A 19,876-nucleotide genomic window follows, 5' to 3' on the forward strand; every position below is an offset into this window, starting at 1 on the left:
AACCTGCGGCCTTGAGGCCACCTGCGACCCTACATAAAAGGATCTGTTCTGTGAAGTTTAGATTCAGTCAAAGGGCCATACCTGAGGACCTAGAGGGCCACACTTGGCCTCAAGGCTGCAGGTTCGAAATGTGATAGGATTTCAGGGGAAAGAAGAAAAGTTTCAGAATAGATACTATGGAAAAGGAGACAGGGAATCACTGAGGCGAGAGTAAAAGGGGGGTACAGCAATACACAAGTCCCAGCTTAGGTTAATAAACTGAGCAGCTTGCAGCATACGTATTTTGTAAAACAGCTCTCCTAGCTGTTACTGAAAAAAGAAATCTAAAGAAGAAATGGATCCGAGTGAATTTGTTAACTGTGTGTATATTTGTAACCAACTCAATTTGAACTAGACAATGACGTGGGAAAAACTTTCTACACAGACTATGTCAAGAATTTTTTATTCGATGTTACATTAAAATACACTTACAGCATTCAAAAGGGACTGCTTTATAAACTTCTAAAGTTTATTTAGACAATAAGATAAACCCTAGTCTTACAATACAGCCCTTAAGATAAAGTTTTAATGTTAAGCACAGTTCTATTAAGAACTATTTATAGATTCTGGATGCATAGCTTTGCTTAAGAGGAAATGCAATGAAATTATACATTCCAACGAACATCAATTTCAAAGCACAACATCATCTGGGTTCTAAATAACATTGAAGGAATTTCCACTCAATGGTAGAGCTCCAGTTTTTGCACAATAAAAATGCTGACGATTCTATTGAGAGCCTGATCCCCAAGTCCCTGTGGCAGGAGGTTATGTTTTGACATGACCACAAACATTACACTAATGTTTGGGACAGCATATAGACAGGATACTAAGGAATGTCTCTTATTTCAGAAAGAATTCTGAGTCTTGTGAGGGAGCCCTGTCTATGCAGCTGAGAGAGGACCGTCACTGCTGCTCTAGAGGAATTCCACACTTTCCATCTTGGGCAGTATTATATGACTCACAGCTCTTACATTTCATTCCTAATATGTGGAACTGGACTGTCGAGCGGGCACTGCAGTCATTGCAGAGAATCTGTAACAAAACAACCGAAAAGACCTTCAGGGAAAGAACGTTCTTTCCAACAGAGCCAAGAAATATACAAATGTCATTCTGAAAACGTTTAGAAGATATTTTATTTTTCTAAATTAAAAGTTTCAAAATGTCACTGACATCATTTCAAAGAATAATGAATTCAGAAAACCTAAATCTGGAATGAATCATTTTGTTTTCTTTAAAAAGTATCATCTAAAAATGAGACTAAACCCCAGGAAGGGCACATGGCATAGTGAATGGGGAGCCAACTGGACATAAGACCTGGATTCAAAATGCTATCCACATCCACAGAAAGAACTAAGGAGTTTGAATGCAGATAGAAGCAGACTATTTGCTCTCTTTTTTCTTTGTATTGTTTTGTTTTGTCTTTCTCGTGGTTCCTCCCATTGGTTCTAATTCTTCTTTACAACATCACTAATGTGAAAATATGCTTAATAGGAATGTATGTGTAGAGTCTATATCAGATTGCCTGCCACCTTGGGGAGGGGGGAAGGAGGAGAAAATTTAAAACTCAAAAGCTTACGGAAGTGAATGTTGAAAACTAAAAATAAATAAAAACAGACAAAAAAAAAAGACCTGGTGACTCTGGGAGTACACACACACACACACCCTTGAACAAGACACTAGTCACCCTGGCTCCAAGCTACACAAAAATCCCATCAGCCTATCAAGACGCCAAGAACTCTTGATTTTTCAGACTGGTGTATTATCTTTCCTCTGCACAGAAAATCTCACTCCAGCCATTAAAATGTCCCTGCTTTTCCAAGCAAGCTTGGAGCCTTACTGTCTGGGCTCCATTAAACATCAGAATTTCGGAACTAGATGAGATGAAAAAATGAATGAGGCTGAGTAGCTTGCTGAGATCCATTACGCTGAAAAAGACCTTGCTAAAAATTTTTTAAGTAACCAGAAAAAAGTAAATTCAATTAAAAACAAAACAAAACTCAAGAGTAATACAAGCTCTGAAGTACAACATACGAATCTGGCAGCACGTTTGTGCCTCCGGTCACATCAATTTGCAGCACAATCTGGGTCTGACCTTAGGGCTCGCTCTCTCTCCATAGACCTGGCTTCGAGATAAAATGCTTGTTCTTTAGATCGTGTTTCTTAGAAGCACTAAAGGGGTCGCAAGTGAAAAAAGTTCCAGAAGCCCTGCTTTAGATATAGAACAGAGGTTCTAGGCCTCTGTGCACATGCACACAATTCTATTTTGCATCCATACATAATCCTCAGCACAGCCCAGGATGGAAGCAGAAGAGGTGCTAGTATCAACCTTATGTCAGGGCTCTTAGGTCTATCACACAATCTTGCAATATCTCAAAATATGCCAGGAGTCTGCTGGGGGGGGGGGAGGCCTTAAAAGGTTCTGTTTTGTTCTACCAAAAAAATGTTTTGGTGTGGTCAGCAAACACAGTGAGATGGCGTATGTCAGCCACTCCTAGTGGTACAGTAAGCTACAGAGTACAGGGATAAAATCCTGCCGCTTCTTCCCTTTTCACGGTTTCCACTGATGAGATCCTCAAGTGGAATCAGATTACTCTTAAAAGGACTTTTTAGAGGTCAGAAAGCAAATAATCTTGAGCTATAATGTCATCTTTACAATTAACTGCCAGCATCTGCTTCAGAAGAGGAGGGGAGGGCAAGAGGAAGTCGGCGGCAGGTGCTCAGAGTTCGGGAACGATCTGAATACTCACTTCCACAGTCATGTTCTGATACTCTTTGGGCATTGGTGTTTGTGCCACTTCGTTATCCAACTGCCGCCAATAGCGAGTCATGTCTAGAGCAGAGTGCATACACAATGGACACCTGTAGCCTCTAAAGACAAGAGCAACAGAAGGTTTTACCAAGTCAGATCTGGTGCGTCTATGATGACAGCAGGCCCCTCTGATGGCTTCAGGCAGCTAATACACAAACGGCCATCCTATCAGAAGCTGTCCTGGCATGGGACAGTCTACAACCTTCTCCCTTGTTCCAATGCTCAATCACTCTTAGAATAAAGGTTCTTCCTCACATTGCTGTATTTCTTGTTATAACTTAATCCCATTCTTTCTTCAGTCTTCTGAAGAGAACTAGTTTGTTTTCTCTGCAAAATAACTACATAATAATGATAATAGCTACTATTTATATAGTACTTACTAGGTGCCAGGCACTAAGTGTTTTATAATTATTATCTTATTTGGGCCTCAGAACAAACCTGGGAAGTCGGTGCTATTATGTTTTACAGATGAGGCAGAGTTTAATGGTTTGCACAGGGTCCCACAGTTACTATGTGTCTCAGGCTGAATCTAAACTCGGGTCTTCCTGACTCTGGGCCTAGCACTCTATCCTCTGCGCCACCTAGCTACGACATGAACATTATTTAATCATTCGAAGCAAGCTGAAATGCTTGGCAGCTCCATGGCTCACACCCAATTTAAGCTTCTGCCGACGTTCTAACTCCCATGATTTATTCCTACCAGGGCTGTGATTACCCATCCTTTCTCACTGCCAAGTCTTCCTACCTGGCAGGAGTGGGCAATACCAGACAGCCCTGGACTGGGAACTGGAGACCAGGCCTCCAACTCTCCCAGTGATTCAGCCGTCACAGCTTCTCAGAGCCTCGTCAGTCTCCTTAGCAATTAAGCGAGTCTCTTGCAGCCCTAAAGCCATGTTATAACCCAGGCCTGCCGCTAACTGCACACCAAAGGATTTTAGGTGGCCCTGGAAAAATACAGAAGAAACCATTCTCTACATTTTTCACAAGTTGCCCAAAGTCCACTGGTGTGCCCATGGGCTGCAGATTGTGCAGGCAGGAGTATACATGTTGTAACCTGATGACAATTTTAGAAAACCTTCTGCACGCAGGATTCACCACCAGCTACCTAATCCAGCCTTTTCTCTGGCAGCTGTATGCCAAGTCTAAAAAAACGAGGACATCTCTCTGACATGAGTTTGGACAGAAGTGCACTGGAAGCACGGAACAGGGTCTGGCCAGGGCTCTGTGTATGTCGTGCCTCTCTCCCCAAGTAGAGGAACTGGCCTAGTTAACCTCTGGGTCTGTCTTCCTCTCAGGATGTAGAATATCACTCTCAGGGGCCTGGGAGACCCAAGATGTTATTAAACTGTTAAAATGTAGGATTGCCAGAATGTAGAAAACTCACTCTTTTAACATTTCTTCATAACATGTTCTGAAAGACAATAAATTTATTTTTATTAAATTAAAATTTATTGAATTTTTTAAAGTTGCTTATTCTTTAATATTTTATAGGAAAACAAAAAAGGTTCCTTTTACCTACCTGTGTAGAAGATGTCCACAGGGCAAGACATGAGCAACTACACGGGACGTATGAATGTCCTGCAAATGAGGCAAGTACTGATATTAGCTCTAAGTCAATGTAAAGATCTGGAAGGAGGGCAGAGCTGAAAACAAGTCAAGACAAAACGAAATGAAACAAAACTCACCTCTAAACATATGGGACAATTCTGCCTGGAGACATTCTCAATGCACTGTTTAAAAACAAAGAGAATTTTTTTTTAATTCACAACTGGATCAAAGAATGTTTCAGAGCCACCAAAGAAGCAAAGGTCAAATACTGGCTAATGTAAGAGGTAGGAGGAAATGCCTTTCTCTGAACTGGAATATAAACTGTACATACAAAGAGATAAATACACAGATATATATGGAGAAGGGAGAGGAGAAAGAGAAACTGAGAAGGGAGAGAAAGCAAGGGGAGAGGCCTCCACGAAGGATCTGAACTAGGGTAGAGATCATGAGTTAAAAAGGAAATGGATGGGAAAGACTTGCAACATGCAATCTGATATGGCTGAAGGGGAGCCCAGAGGCCAGGGTTCAAACCTGAAGAGTAACAGGGGCATTGAAATTGGATGCAAGTTTAGGGGAGGGAGTTAGGTTAAAAGTACAGGCTGTTAATAAGAATGACAATGATTTCCAAAAACCTCCATCATAAGAGCTGACAACACTGCACTACACATTATGTTAAGCAGTCTTTAAAGGTTTAGAAGAAAAGGCAGGGAGTTCAGTGACTTTGAAGTGCCTCTCATTTGGCCTCTTGCAATGGCCCCCTGTCTCCAAACTCTTCCCTCCTCCAAACCACTCAGTGAACTCCAATCAGACTGACTGTCCTCATGTACAGCACTGATCACATCTAAGACACCTTGCAAACCTAATAAAAACCCAGTTTGTTCAGCCTGGCGTCTGAGGCCTTCCACAACCAACCCACTTTTCTCACTACTTGCCTTCTTTATCCATACCCGAGCCACACTGAACTCCTTATCCCCCCATTTCTTACCTCTGCACATCCCCTCAGGTCCCTTTCAATCCATTTCAAACCACACTCTCTTCCTCCTCAGAACCCACAGATTCTCATTCTCAGAAACCTAATTAGAACAAGGCTTTCACATAGTTTTCCCCAGTTTTACCACCCTCACCCTGAGAGAATCTGTCTGTCTCTCTAAGCGTCAGGGCAGTGGGTCCCTAAATTCTCATTATGCCCTACTCAGTCTATCTTGTATTGCAGTCACTTTTGTGGGCATCTTAGCTGCTTCACTAGCCCTTAAGTTTTTCAAAGTAAGCATCTTTCCTTATTTATCTTTGTTTCTGCTCTGATTTCACCTTATTTCTTAATATACAGTCTCAAATAATAATATCTTGGTGGATGTGCACGCAAAACCCTGAAAATTTACTTAGGTGTCAAAGTAATCTAATTTCTGTACCTTGTGATGCCCTTGCAGACTCAAGGACAGGCAGAGGTTACATTTCAAACAGTGAAAAAATTCTTCCTTTGGACCAATCCTGATAAGAGAAAGAGAGAGCTGAAGGCCAAGGCAAAAAAAGTTACACAATTTTTAGAATTCCTTTTCAAATTAAAGAAAGCCATTTAAATTCTATCTCAAACTGGAAACTTAAGCCCTGAGTTTCTCAAAGCCAGATGATGGAGAAATGAACAAAATTAAATTACAAAGAAAAAAATCCTAACCATAAAGAAAATCGAATATTATAAACAAAGACCAAGAATCTTTTCCTAAAACAAAAATAGAGCTTTAAGATCAATGGCATTTTATTTTCTGAAACAAACCCAAACTAATTTCTACATTACCGAATATGTAAAATCTAGGATCAAGATAATTTCCTACCAAGAACTTTTATTCACCACCCAAAATTCAATCTCCTCTGTAGTGGTTTCATAGTTTCCATTATACGACACTTCAGAACAGCTTTTCCACTAGAGAATATTCCTATTCAGATTCAAAGAGTAAGCAATCTTTTCCTTTTACATGCATACATCAATGCATAGTGATGCATTCATTTAATTAAATGCATATCAGAATGGGATAGTGGTGTCATTAAGCACTTACTGCTTTTTCATTCCTTCACTCAACACTGGTACAATGACAGTCTTAAAATGAGCCCTGGCTTTCCTGGAAATCACAGGCTCAGGAAGAGCTCTGCAATTTCCCCTTCAATTCTGGACTCAACTCCCCTTTCCCATCTGGTCTGTACCAGACAGACATACTGGTGGAGAAAGTAATAAGGGAGATAATTCTACGTACAAGTACAGGCAAATCATTCAGCACTCTGTTCCTCAGTTTTCTTAACTGTAAAATAAGGGCTAGTATTAAATCATCTCCAAATCTTCTTATGCTTCTAAAATACTATGAAAAGGAGGTCACATGGAATAACATGAATGAACTCTAAGTTACCTGGAATTTTAACTAACTGGTAATTCCCATTCATACACAATGTTTGATAAAATGATGAAACTTTGACTTACACAATCACTTATGACCTTTGGTTAATGTGTAACAATGGTTATTGGCAACATGCAAACTGTTTAAAAACAATGTGTTGTGAGCACTCACTGATGTGATGGTGGCACTCCAGACACTATACAAGGAACAAGGGAGAAAAATCTCTATCCTGGTTGTGGTCCTTTCTTCTTCTTCACACAGATGCAAGTAAATCAACCATTTCTTTCTTTTTTTTTTTATCAGGATGTTCCAAAACTCTAGTCAGTCCATGGATGAGGCTGACACTTTGCTAAGTCAATATGGCTTTTGCAAGTGTTGTATATGGGAAATTTAAAGTCTGTGCCTAAGTCTCCTGTTAAAATCAGGCCATTCTCGTGGATAAATGCCATAGAGCTCCCTAGGAAAAGAGCTTGGTGTCTCTCTTTTTTTTTAATATAAATTTATTTTTAGTTTTCAATATTTACTTCCACAAGATTCTGAGTTCCAAATTTTCATCCCATCTCACCCCTCCCCCCAGCCAAAGATGGCATGCATTCTGAATATCCCTTCCCCTAGTCTGTCCTCTCTTCTATCTCTCCCCCCCTTCTCTTATCCCCTTCCCCTTCTATTTTCCTGTAGGGCAGAACAGCCTTCTGTACCCCATTTCCTGTATTTCTTATTTCCCAGTAGCATGTGAAAACATTTTTTTTAAACATATGTTTTTAAAACTTCAGGTTTCAAATTTTCTTCCTTCCTCCCTCGCCACCCACCTTCACTGAAAAAGCAAGCAACTCAATATAGGTTATACATGTGCAGTTATGCAAAACACTTCCATAGTAGACATGTTGTGAAAAACTAACTCTATTTCCCTTAATCCTATCCTGCCCTCCCATTTATTCTATTCTTTCTTTTGACCCTGTCCCTCCTCAGAAGTGTTTGCTTCTGATTATCCCCTTTCCCAATGTGCCCTCCTCTATCATCCCCCTGCTCTTGTCCCTTTCTCCCCCTATTTTCCTGTAGGGTAAGACAGATTTCCATACCCAATTGAATGTGTGTGTTATTCCCTCCTTAATCGAAATCCTATGAGAATAAGATTCACTCATCCCCCCCGTTTCCCCTCCACTGTAAGAGACTTTTCTGTTTTTTTTGTGAGATAATTTACCCCATTCTACCTCTCCCTTTCTTCTTCTCCGAGTATAATCCTCTCTCATCCCTTAATTTTATTCTCCAGATATGACCCCTTAATCTTCAACTCACCCTGTCCTTCTATCTATCTACTATCTACATACATATATATTTTTTTCCTCCAAATACCCTAATACTGACAAAGGTCTCATGAGTTATAAATATCATCTTTCCATGCAGGAATGTAAACAGTTCAATCTTAATAAGTCTCTTATGATTTCTCTTTCCTGTTTACCTCTTCATGTTCCACTGGAGTAAGTCAAATTTTCTATTCAGCTCTGGTCTTTTCATCAAGAATGCTTGAAAGTCCTCTATTTCACTGAATGACCATTTTTTCCCCTGAAGGATTATACTCAGTTTTGCTGGGTAGGTGATTCTTGGTTGTAATCCTATCTCCTTTGCCCTCTGGAATATTATATTCCATGCCCTGCAGTCCTTTAATGTAGAAGCTGCTAAATCTTGTGTTATCCTGATTGTGTTTCCACAGTACTTGAATTGTTTCCTTCTGGCAGCTTGTAATATTTTCTCCTTGACCTGGGAACTCTGGAATTTGGCTATAATATTCCTAGGAGTTTTCCTTTGGGGATCTCTTTCAGGAGGAGATCTGTGGATTCTTTCAATTTCTATTTTGCCCTCTGGTTCTAAATATCAGGGCAGTTTTCCTTGATAATGTGTTGAAATATGATGTCTAGGCTCTTTTTTTTTTTTGATCATGGCTTTCAGATAGCCCAATAATTTTTAAATTCTCTCTCCTGGATCTATTTTCCAGGTCAGTTGTTTTTCCAATGAGATATTTCACATTGTTTTCTAATTTTTCATTCTTTTGGATTTGTTTTACAGTGTCTTGATTTCTCATAAAGTCACTAGCTTCCAATTGCTCTATTCTAATTTTTAAGGAAGTATTTTCTTCAGTAATCTTTTGGACTTCCTTTTCCATTTGGCCAATTTTTCTTTTTAGGGTACCTTTTCTCCTCATTGGCTTTTTGGACCTCTTTTGCCATTTGGGTTAGGCTATTTTTTAAGGTGTTACTTTCTTCAGTATTTTTTTGGCTCTCCTTTAGCAAGCTGTTGACTTGTTTTTCATGATTTTCTTGCATCACTCTCATTTCTCTTCCCAGTTTTTTCTCTACTTCCCTTACTTGCTTCTCAAAATGCCTTTTGAGCTCTTCCAAGGCCTGGGACTGATTCATATTTTTCTTGGAGGCTTTGGATGTAGGAGCTTTGACTTTGTTGTCTTCTTCTGGTTGTATATTTTGATCTTCTTTGTCACCAAAGTAAGATAATATAGTCTGACACTTTTTGCGCTGCTTGCTCATGATCCCGGCCAATTACCTGAGTTTTAAACTCCTTGTTAAGGTAAGAGTCTGCTTCCAATGTGGAGAGTGTACTGTCCCAAGCTTCAGGGGATACTTGTAGGGACCTGTAAATTTTCAGTTCTCACAAGGTGGTATGATAAGGGGCGAGGTGTTTACTCCTTTCCTGGCCTGTGACCACAAGTATTCCTTTCTGTCCCGTAACTGTGAGGAGGGTTTCTCTCCACAGCCACTACAAGCTCCACCATGCCAGCACTCCCCCTCACCCCAGCACTGACTGCCGCCCAGAACTGTGACCTAGATCCAAGCACAGGCAAAGCAAGAGATTCCTGCCTCCACACTGGCAAAGAGATTCCCACAATCCCTCTCTGATTAGCCACTGGATTCTCCCTCAGTCTGTGGGTCAGAAGCCCAGGAGGCAGCTGCCCCACCAGGGCCATGCTCTTGGGGAATGGAGCAGAGCCCCTAAGTTTCTCTCTTAGCACCGGAGAAACAGACTTTTCCCACTGACCTTCTAAGTTGTCTTTGGCCTTTGTGGACTGAGGAGTCTGGAAACCTCCACAGCTGCCCACTTCAGTCCTCTGAGGCCTGCAAGCCCACGCAGGGCTATGCAGGGCTACGCTGCACTGCGCTCCCAGCCCAGCGCGATACACCTTTCTGATCAATCATCCAGGTTGTCTTGGGCTGGAAATTTGTTTCACTCTGTCTTTGTGTGGGTTCTGCTGCTTTAGAATTTGTTTAGAGCCATTTTTTTATGATTATTTGGAGGGGTTTGAGAGGGAGAGCTCAAGCAAGTCACTGCTTTCACTCTGCCATCTTGGCTCCGCCCCCATAAATCAACCCTTTCAGAACTGGCTCAAAACTGACATCTTCCAAATCCACACTACTGATCCCCAAGTCATCTTATTTCCGTATTTCCTCAGCGCTTATACTGTAGTTTCCAATTAACAGTTCAGTCATGTCCAACTCTTCATGCCCCTGTGGACCACAGCACATCAACACTGTCCATGGCATTTTCTTGTACTGGAGTGTGCTGCCATTTCCTTCTCCAGTGCATTAAGGCAAACACAAGTTACATGACTTGCCCAGGGTCACACAGCTAGTAAAGCTGAAGCCAGATTTGAACTCAGATCTTCCTGAGCCCAGGCCCCATGCCCTATCCACTGAACTGCCTCACTGCCTTTACAATTCAGGATGTTCCATCCATCCAGCTCTGACAGAGCCATTCAACTCTCCAGTCTCTCCTTTATATCTGGGATGGCCCTGAGATGATTCTAGATTATCCAGATCTCCCACAATCCCAGAATTGAAAGCTGATAAGAGAACTCAACAGCCAACTAGTCTAACCTAGAGACCAGTAACCACTCACTGCTAGAGAACATAATACAAGAGGGACACCTGGGCACACACTGATATGGACCCCAGATTTCAAGAAGGCAGAAGGGTTGATTCAAAGGAAAGATAGGTAGGATCCTATTGACTAAAACGCTTCAAGGGATGTCAGCCCAAGAGGAATAGACACTCAAGAATAAAATTCTGAAGACATGAAGAAAAAAAGTCAGAGGGGAGAAAATGGGATTTGCCTAGAAAAGCTAAATGTAGATATATCAAGCAGTTTCTATTTCAAAAAGAAATTTATAGAAGGTTGCAAGGCTAGGTACCAGAGGATGAAACCAAGAGGGCATAATATGGGTGTATAACATGGGTGTAATATGGGTGTATAAGTTGGCGAGGACTGTCAGCACAATTCTGAAGGACTTATGATGGAAAGGTGCTATCCATCGCCAGAGAAAGATCTGGTGGAGCCTGAATGCAGATCTAAAAGACTTTTTCTTTATTTTGGGGTGTGTTTTCTTTCACAGTATGACTTACAAAGAAATGTGTCTTGCATGACTACACATGTATAACCTATGCCAAATTGTTTGCCTTCTCAACAGGGGGCAGGGGGAGGATTTTGGAACTCCATTTGAAAAAAGAATATTAAAATTGTTTTCACTGGGAATGAAGGGGGAAATAAAATTTCAAATTAAAAGAAAAAAGAAAAAACACTCAGCAGTGCTAAAACACAGAAGGCACCAAAGCTAGGGAGGGAGGGTAAAGACAGCAAAAAGGGATGGAGTCTGCAAACAAATAAAGCCAGCTTGACTTCAGTCCCCAGGAAAACTCCACCATGGTTCAACAAAGAGATGGTTGGGAAGCTGTGATTACAAGGGCCTGGCATGGCTCCATCAAGAACAGGTCAAACCAGACTAACCTGATTTCCCTTTAGCCAGGGTCGCTCTACAAGTATTAATGTTCAAGTTCAAGGCATTGGCTTTGAAATAGTGGCAGCAAGGGAACACGGTTAAAGCGCTAGACTCAGGAGTCAGGAAGACTTAGAAACAGAACCCAGATGGAAATACTCAATTAGATCATTAACAGTGTAACCCAAAACACTGCTGGTCTGATAATATGTGCTAGGCCAAGGCCAAATGACCGCATTGGTGGGGAGGGGAAGGGAGAGGGATGGGAAGCAACTGAAATCCTACCAGCAAAAACACTCAGCGGAATTCGTATTAACTTAAGGAGAATGGTGATTCTGTGTCCATCTCCTCACCAGCTGCCTGGCAAAAGCCTGCCACCAAGCTCTGGAGGTTCACCCCTACCTGTGCTCCTGCTGCAACTTCAGCTTGCACCTCACTTAACTCACTACTTCAAGGAGGCCTCAATCACATTTACTCTACTTTCCCTAACAGCTGCCTGGCCCGTCACATGATCTATTCAAAAGACCACTAAGTTGATACATTCAGAATTATTTGGGCCATAAAATAGTTTACATTCACCAGAGGCAGCTCTTCTTGCAAGAACTATAAGTAACATGTGCAGGTTGAATTCAACGTAAAAAACACACGTATAAAACAAAAACTTTATACAACTAGCAGATTTACAGGAAGCAGCCATATAAAGTGTCCCTCTCCAAAGTCGTCTCCCTGGGAAGACATATCAACAAAAGCATGCTTAAGGCATTTTTTAAGGAAAGGTTTCTAAAGGAGGAGGGATTATCTTCCAAGCTACACAAGAAAAGTCAATTTTATAGCTCTGTAGTTGCCCTCATTTTCTAACGGTTTTAACTCAACTTGATTATTTATTATCTTATTCCCCAGACTTGGCTATACATTTGTTGTTGTCATTTAGTCGATTAGTTGGGTCTGACTCCTCATGACCCCACTTGGGGCTTTCTTGGCAAAGACACTGGACGGGTTTGCCATTTCCTTCTCCAGCTCCTTTGACAGATGAGGAAACTGAGGCCCAATCTGCACTTGGCTCCTCCGGAGTCGGCACCACCTAGCTGCCCTGGCTAGAAATTACAATTCCAAACATTCAAAGCCAGTCTCAGTGAATAAAGACTTGCCACCACCGGGATATTCCGGACAATCAGCTGCAGCCTCTGAAGAGTTCAAAGCATACTAATGACAGCTTTCTTAGAATATATAAGTATACAGCACCTAAACATCAGAAAGTCAATTTACACATACAAAATGTGCCAGGCAAAAACAAATTTCCTAGTTTTAAGACTTCTCAGTTATCAATGAAAAGGAGGATTTAAGCTCCACTTTCCAATGTCTATGCATTTTAAGAGCAAAGAGAATAAATGGGGAAAATGGCAAACTCAAACGTTTGACATGACTCAATTCACAATGACTCCTATGGATGGGAAAGTCCAAGATAGGCTTTATTTCTTCTGTGAATTACATTCTGTTAATTTTGATTACTTATAAGTTATGCTTATTTAATTTTCTAACTCCCATAAAAATTTTTTGAAAACTTCTTTTATTAAAAAAAAGTTTGTAACTTTAAAAGCAATCATCATTAGCTCAATGATGGAACAATGGATTTTCATTTTAAAAGGTCTGAAGTGTTTGACTGTTACCAACAAACTTAAAAGGAATTTGTTTATATAGTTAATTAAGTAACCAATACTCTGAAGGAGTATTCTAATTATTTACTAGCAAGGTATAAAATTATATGACTTCTTATACTAAATCAGAATCTCTAAATGGTACATTAAAGTTTAATTATTTCCCAAATGCAAGAGGTACAGTGGTTTTTAGAAACGTTTTATGAAAAGTACCACAGAAATTAAACATTTATCTTAATGTTCAGTAAGAAATAAAATCACTGAAAACAGCTATTTCCCTATGCCTCTTACAAGTCTGATAGCTATAGATGGATATCACTTATTTAAAAATGTAAAACTACAGAAAATAGTTTACCTCAGTTGTTTCTCAAACACTCGACCTGAAAATATTTGTTTATAGTAGAAGTTTAAAAAACTAAGACAATAATAATGATTTTTAAAATGATGGTATTAAAAGCAATGGAGGAGGGGACAGTTTACATACAGTACCTACAAATTCCACATTTCTCACAATGGTATTGTTTCTTGTCTTTGTCAAATAGGTGGCATATATCGCAATAGTATTCTCCAAACACAGAACTACATTCTTCACACGTCTGTTGAGCCTACGAGAAAATATGATATAAATATTTAAAATAAATCATCAAAACATGCTGAAGTAGAATTCTAGTACCCAGAATTACTAGTTCTTATCAAAGTACATTAATATTTTTAACTAATTTTAGTTGATACAGAAACTATTTCACTCTTAAGATTAAAAGCGCATCTTCACACAAAAACAAGATCATAGAAATTTAAGAACTTTCAAATCATCTCAGGATAAAGAATGCTCACAAAATAGAAATGTATCATAAAGCCTTACATTCTGAAGTTTTCCACACTTGGTACACAGTACTTCTTTCACTTTAAAACGGTCCAGAGGATGATCTTCGTTGTTATCATGGCATAAGCGGCAGATGTAAAGTTTACCACAGCAAGGGGCCTGTCCAAAAGAAGAAAAGATTTCCATGTATTAATTTTTTCTCCTTTTTTCTTCACATGAGATAAGCAGCACTCTGCAATGGAAGTCAGAAAGGCTGCATTGGAATTTCATGATTAGCTGTGACCCTGACAAGCCACTCAAACTTGAGATGAGGGTGTACCACATCCCTGGGACATTAAAGTCAGTCTCCTTGGCCTTTCCCTGACCTTGTTAAGGCCAATGTGAAAATAAGCTCTGTCATCAAGAACCACACCCCCCCAATGAAACAGTAAGCAAACACTTTGTCAACTTTGGTCAAATTCAAAAACGTTTTGTATTTTGGGGCACTGGTGCTCTCCAGGCTTATCAGCTTAGAGGGCTAATCCAGGACCAATTTCCTCTGCACTTTGATTCCCTCCTTTCAATGTTAATCCATTCCAAATATGAACAAAATAAACGCAGTGCCCTATAGAACATAAATGCATTTTCAGAAATTTCAACTGAAATGCACTCCATTAACGGGGTGGGGGGGGGGGGAAGAGAACCAGAGCCAAGATGGCAGAGAAAAGGCAGGGGGGCTTGCCAGAGTTCCCTCAAATTCCCCTCCAAAGAACTTTTAAAATAACACCTCAAAAAGAATTCTGGAGTGGCAGAACCCACAAAAGGATGGGAAGAAAAATTTTCCAGCCCAAGATAACTTAAAAAGTCAGCAAGAAAGGTCTGTCACACAGGGGTAAGAGTGGAACCCTGTTCAGCACAGGCAACACTTGGGGAAAGCCAGCAGCAGGCCTTGGAGGCAACTGAATCAGCAGCAGAAGTAGCTTCCGGAGCTCTCAGCACACAGACCATGAGGAAGTCGTTCAACTAGTCAGAAGGCAATCTCAAGGGTCCCTTTGCTGACACTGGGTGCAGGGCTCTGTTGCATTACCCATACTCAGATTCAGGTCACAGTTCCAGGGCAGGGAGGAACATTTGCACGGCAGGGCTCCCAAGCTATAAAGGAACAAGGACCCTGATCACAGCTCCAGGGTGGAAAAGAGTGCTTGTGGTTGCTCAAAGACCAGAGCACAGGCCAGGAGAGTAGTAAACACATCTGTCCTTAGATCACACCACGCTGGAAGAACTGAAAAACTTACAGACCTCTAGAACTACCTCTGAAAACAGCTGAACAAAAAAATAACCTTGGGACAGTGTCCATTCCATCCTGGAAGCAGAGCCGAACTTCAATTTAAAAGTCAAGAAATAGGCTGGAAAAATGAGCAAACAACAAAAAATAAATAATAAATAATTTGACCATAGAAAGTTACTATTTTAACAGGGAAGATTAAAACACAAACTCAAAAGAAGATAATAACTGCTATATCCAAAAACCACACAGAAAAATGTAAATTGGTCTTAAGCCCAAAAAGAATTCCTAGAAGAGCTCAAAAAAGATTTTAGAAATCAGATGAAAGAGGTAAAGGAAAAAACTGGTGAAAGAAATGAGAATGATGCAAGAAAATCATGAAGAACGTCAACAGCTTGGTAAAGGAGGCACAAAAAAGTACTGAAAAAAATAACACCTTAAAAAAACCAGAATAGGCCAAACAGTAAAAGAGGCACAAAAATTAAATGAAAAGAACTCCTTAAAAAGCAAGGATTGGCCAAGTGGAAGCTAATGATTCCATGAGACATCAAGAAACAATAAGATAAAAATCAAAAGAATGAAAAAAATAGAAGGAAATGTGAAAGAACTTCTTGGAATAATAACTGACCTGGAAATTCACCAAGGACAGAATTTAAGAATTACTGGGCTACCTAAAAGCTATCATAAAAAAAAAGAAGAGCCTAGACATCATCTTTCAAAAAATTATCAAGGAAAACTGCTCTGATATCTTAGAACCAGAGGGTAAAACAGAAATTCAAAGAATCCAACGATCAACTCTTGAAAGAGATCCCAAAACAAAAACTCCCAGAAATATTATAGCCAAATGCCAGAGCTTCCAGGCCAAGGAGAAAATACTGCAAGCAACCAGAGAGAAACAATTTAAATATCATAGAGCCAGTCAGGATAATACAAGTTTTAGCACTTTCTACACATTAAAGTACTGAAGGGCTTGGAACAGGCTATTCCAGAGGGCAAAGAAGCTAGATCACAACCAATAATCACCTATTCAACAAAACTGAATAGAATCCTTCAGGGGAAAAAAGTGAATATTTCATGAAATAGAGGACTTTCAAGCATTCCTGATGAAAAGACCAGAATAGAAAATCTGACTTTCAATACAAAACTCAAGAGAAGCATAAAAAAATACATGAATGAGAATCATAAGGAATTCAAATAAGGTTAAACTGTTTCCATTCCTAGCTGGAAAGATGATACTTGTAACTCCTAAGAACTTTATTAGGTGTTAGCAGTATACATAGACAGATGTGATGGGTATGGATGTGAGTTTACTATGAAGGGATCATATCAAAGAAATACAATTAAGGGGTTAAAAAAAAAGGGATGTACTACAAGGAGGAAGGGAAAGGCAGAATGGGGTAAATTATCTCACACAAAAGGCTCAAAAGAGCTTTTACATCAGAGAATGTGGGGCGGTGTTTGAACCTTACTCTCATCAGACCTGACTCAAAGAGGAAATAACATACACACTCAGTTGGGTATATAAATCTATCTTACCCTACAGGAAAGTAGGAGGGAATGGGGATAAGAGACAGGGGGGAGTGGAGAAGAGGGTTGATAGAAGGGATGCCAGATTGGGGAAGCAGTAGTCAGAAGCAAAACACTTTCAAGGTTGGTCAGGGCGAAAGGAGAGAGTACAATAAATGAGGAAAATAGGATGGAGGGAAATACACTGTTACTAATCATAATTATGAAAAAATTTTATAGCAAATTTCTCTGATAAAGGCCTCATTTCTCAAATATGTAGAGAACTGAGTCAAATATATAAGAACACAAGCCATTCTCCAAATGAGAAATGGTCAAAGCATATGAACAAGAAGTTTTCAGGCAAAGAAATCAAAGCTATCTAGTCATATGAAAAAATATTCTCAATCACTAATGACTAGAGAAATGCAATTAAAACACCACAGAGGTACTACCCCAAACCCTAGCAGATTGACTAATGTTACAGAAAAGGAAAATGACAAATGTTTGAGGGGATGTGGGAAAATCGAGATACTCATGCACTGTTGGTGGAGTTGTGAACTGATGTAACCATTATGGAGAGCAAATATGGAACTATGCCCAAACAGCTACAAAACTATGCATACTCTTTGATCCAGCAATACCACTACTAGGTCTGTATCCCAAAGAGATTTTTTTAAAAAAAGAAAAGGACCTATATGTAGAAAAATATTAACAGCAGTTCTTTCTGTGGTGGCAAAGAATTGGAAATTTAGGGGATGTTCATCAATTGAGGAATGGCTGAACAAGTTGTGGTTATATGATTGTGAGGGAATACTATTGTGCTCTAAGAAATGATAAGCAGCATGTTCTCAGAAAAACCTTAAAACACTTACATGAACTAATGGTAAAGTGAAAGAAGTAGAATCAGGAGAACACTGTACATAGTAACAACAATACTGTACGATGATACGTTGTGAATGACTTAGCTATTCTCAGCGATACAATGATCCAAGACAATTCTGACGGACCAATGATGAAAAAGTCCATCCGCTTCCAGAGAAAGAACTGATGGAGTCTGAATGCAGATCAAAGCATACTTTTTTAAACTTTATTTTTATTTGGGTTTTCTTTTGGTCTGTGTTTTCTTTCACAACATGACTAATGTGGAAATGTTTTGCAAGACTACACATGTATAACATTTATCAAATTGCTTGCCGTCTGAGGGAGGTGGGAGGGAAGGGGAAGCAAGAAAAGCATTTGAAGCTCAGTATTTACAAAAACAAACGTTAAAAATTGTTTTTACATGTAATTGTGAAAAAATAAAATATTAAATTAAAAAAAGAGAAGGCTCTATCTTAATTAGATAGTTAAACTACCAGTCCCCTGGGTGAAGTCCTATCCTGGAAAAAAAGGAGACATTTAGAGGTCTTTTGAAAATTAACAAAAGGAGGCCCACGTGGGCAGATCAGGTTCAGGTGATTCAGCTACCAATGCTCCCCTGAATGACAAGACCACCAGCCAATAACCAGGGTGGGCTTGAAGCTCATCTTGGCTCTTCTGTACTGAGGTGAACATAGAGTGGAGGCAAGACCCCAAGCCTTTAGGCTTGTGGAGGGAATTATGATTTTTATAATAATCTATATTTGTTTTTTTCAAATGTGACAAATCATTTGGTTAATCACAACCTCCCTAGCTCCTTCCTCATATGGGGGGGGCAGAATTTGATGTGGTGGGATGGATACAGTGCTAGTCCCAGACTCTGACACTAGTTGTATGATTCTGGACAAGTCACTTAACCTGTCTGCCTCAGTTTCCTCATCTGTAAAACAGGGGTAGTAAGAGCAGTTGCTTCCCAAGGTTGTTGTGAGGATCAAATGAGATGGTACTCATAACGAGCTTTAAAAAACCTTAAAGAGCTGTGGAAAGGCTAACTACACAATGACGATGATGATGATGATGCCGATCACTGACAGCCAGACCTGAAGAGGTCCAAATCCAGCCTCAGACACTCCGAAGCCGTGTGACCCCGGGCAAGTCACTTCGCCTCGGCGTGCCTCAGTTTCCTCAGCTGTACAATGGGGCTAATAGCCACACCTGCCTCCCAGGGCTGTCACTTTGGAGCGTTCAATGACGGCCGCAGCGGTGTCTATCTGGAGGTGTGTCCAGACCTGTCTGCCTGTTGTCCCCCCACCCCCCCATGGAAGGCTGTGAGCTCCTGGAGGGGCTCTCTACAGTAGGCGCTTAATAAATGCATAGGGACTGCCCCCGCTGTCAAACCTCGAGCCCCTTCCGCTCTCCGCACTAACAGCCCCCAACCTCGGTTCTGGGACACTCGGCCTCCCGCGGGCGCAGATCCTCCCCGCGGATCGCAGCCCTGTTCCGCAGAGCCCTGCCCCTCCCCCAAGGGCAGAGGCTGCCTCCCCTCCCCTCCCCCAGCCCGTCACCTTGAGGAAGCATCCGCGGTCGTAGTGTTCGCAGCCCCGGCGCGCTCGTCCCGGACCGCCGCCAGCGTCTTCGCCCTCTGCCGTCGCCATCTCCTACTCCTCCTCCCGCCCAGCGCCGGGTCCCAGCCCGCGCTGGAGCCGGAGCCGGAGCCGGGGCCGGGGCCGCTCTAGGCCGCCGTCGCCTCTACTGCCCGGCCGCGCAGCCCCACCGTCCCGAAGTGCCGCGAAGCACGTGACCCGCTCGGACAGCTCTACTTCCGCTTCCTGGGACGACCCGGCGGAAGAGGTAGTGCGGTTTATAAACCCTTATGCCACCCACCCCCGCCCACCTCTCCCATTCGCTGGAGGCCTGTGTGGTCCCGCCCCCAGCTTGATGCTCCTGCGAAAGGAGTGGCTGGAATATCAGGGAGCCGCCCTGCGCTCGGCTACTGACGAACCAATCCAAGCCTCCGAACCGGAGAAGCTCCGCCCTCTATTCGTGACTGGAGAAAAGACTGCAAAGAGAGCGCCTGCGCGTGGAACTTGGCTCAGGTCCTACTTTCTCAACCACTGAAGCCCCGCCCCTTTTTGTTGAGGAGGCGGGGTCTGGGCTGGGGAGGAGGAAGCTGTCCCTCTCTCTTCACCTGCCCAAAGTTACCCTAGAGG

At 41.3% G+C, this 19,876-nt stretch overlaps 1 protein-coding gene across 3 annotated transcripts; it reads right to left on the bottom strand.

Moving 5' to 3' along the window:
* Positions 1-428: 428 nt before the first annotated feature.
* Positions 429-19,506, bottom strand: RCHY1 (ring finger and CHY zinc finger domain containing 1). Of its 3 annotated transcripts, XM_020988467.2 has the most exons (9): positions 19,232-19,506; positions 14,078-14,197; positions 13,705-13,820; positions 5,806-5,884; positions 4,534-4,578; positions 4,368-4,426; positions 4,233-4,259; positions 2,787-2,907; positions 429-1,071 (listed from the first exon to the last, which is right to left on the bottom strand). In XM_020988467.2, the coding sequence occupies exons 1-9, from the start codon at positions 19,319-19,321 to the stop codon at positions 943-945; spliced, it is 786 nt and encodes a 261-aa protein (XP_020844126.1). In that variant the 5' UTR covers positions 19,322-19,506; the 3' UTR covers positions 429-942. The 3 variants fall into 3 exon arrangements, with proteins under 3 accessions (XP_020844126.1, XP_020844127.1, XP_020844128.1); XM_020988468.2 differs by lacking the exon at positions 4,233-4,259; XM_020988469.2 differs by lacking the exons at positions 14,078-14,197; positions 19,232-19,506 and having other exon boundaries at positions 13,709-13,802.
* Positions 19,507-19,876: the final 370 nt, after the last annotated feature.

This window comes from Phascolarctos cinereus, unplaced genomic scaffold (genome assembly GCF_003287225.1).
Source record: "Phascolarctos cinereus isolate Bilbo 61053 unplaced genomic scaffold, phaCin_HiC Scaffold_9;HRSCAF=440, whole genome shotgun sequence".
Taxonomy (NCBI): domain Eukaryota; kingdom Metazoa; phylum Chordata; class Mammalia; order Diprotodontia; family Phascolarctidae; genus Phascolarctos; species Phascolarctos cinereus.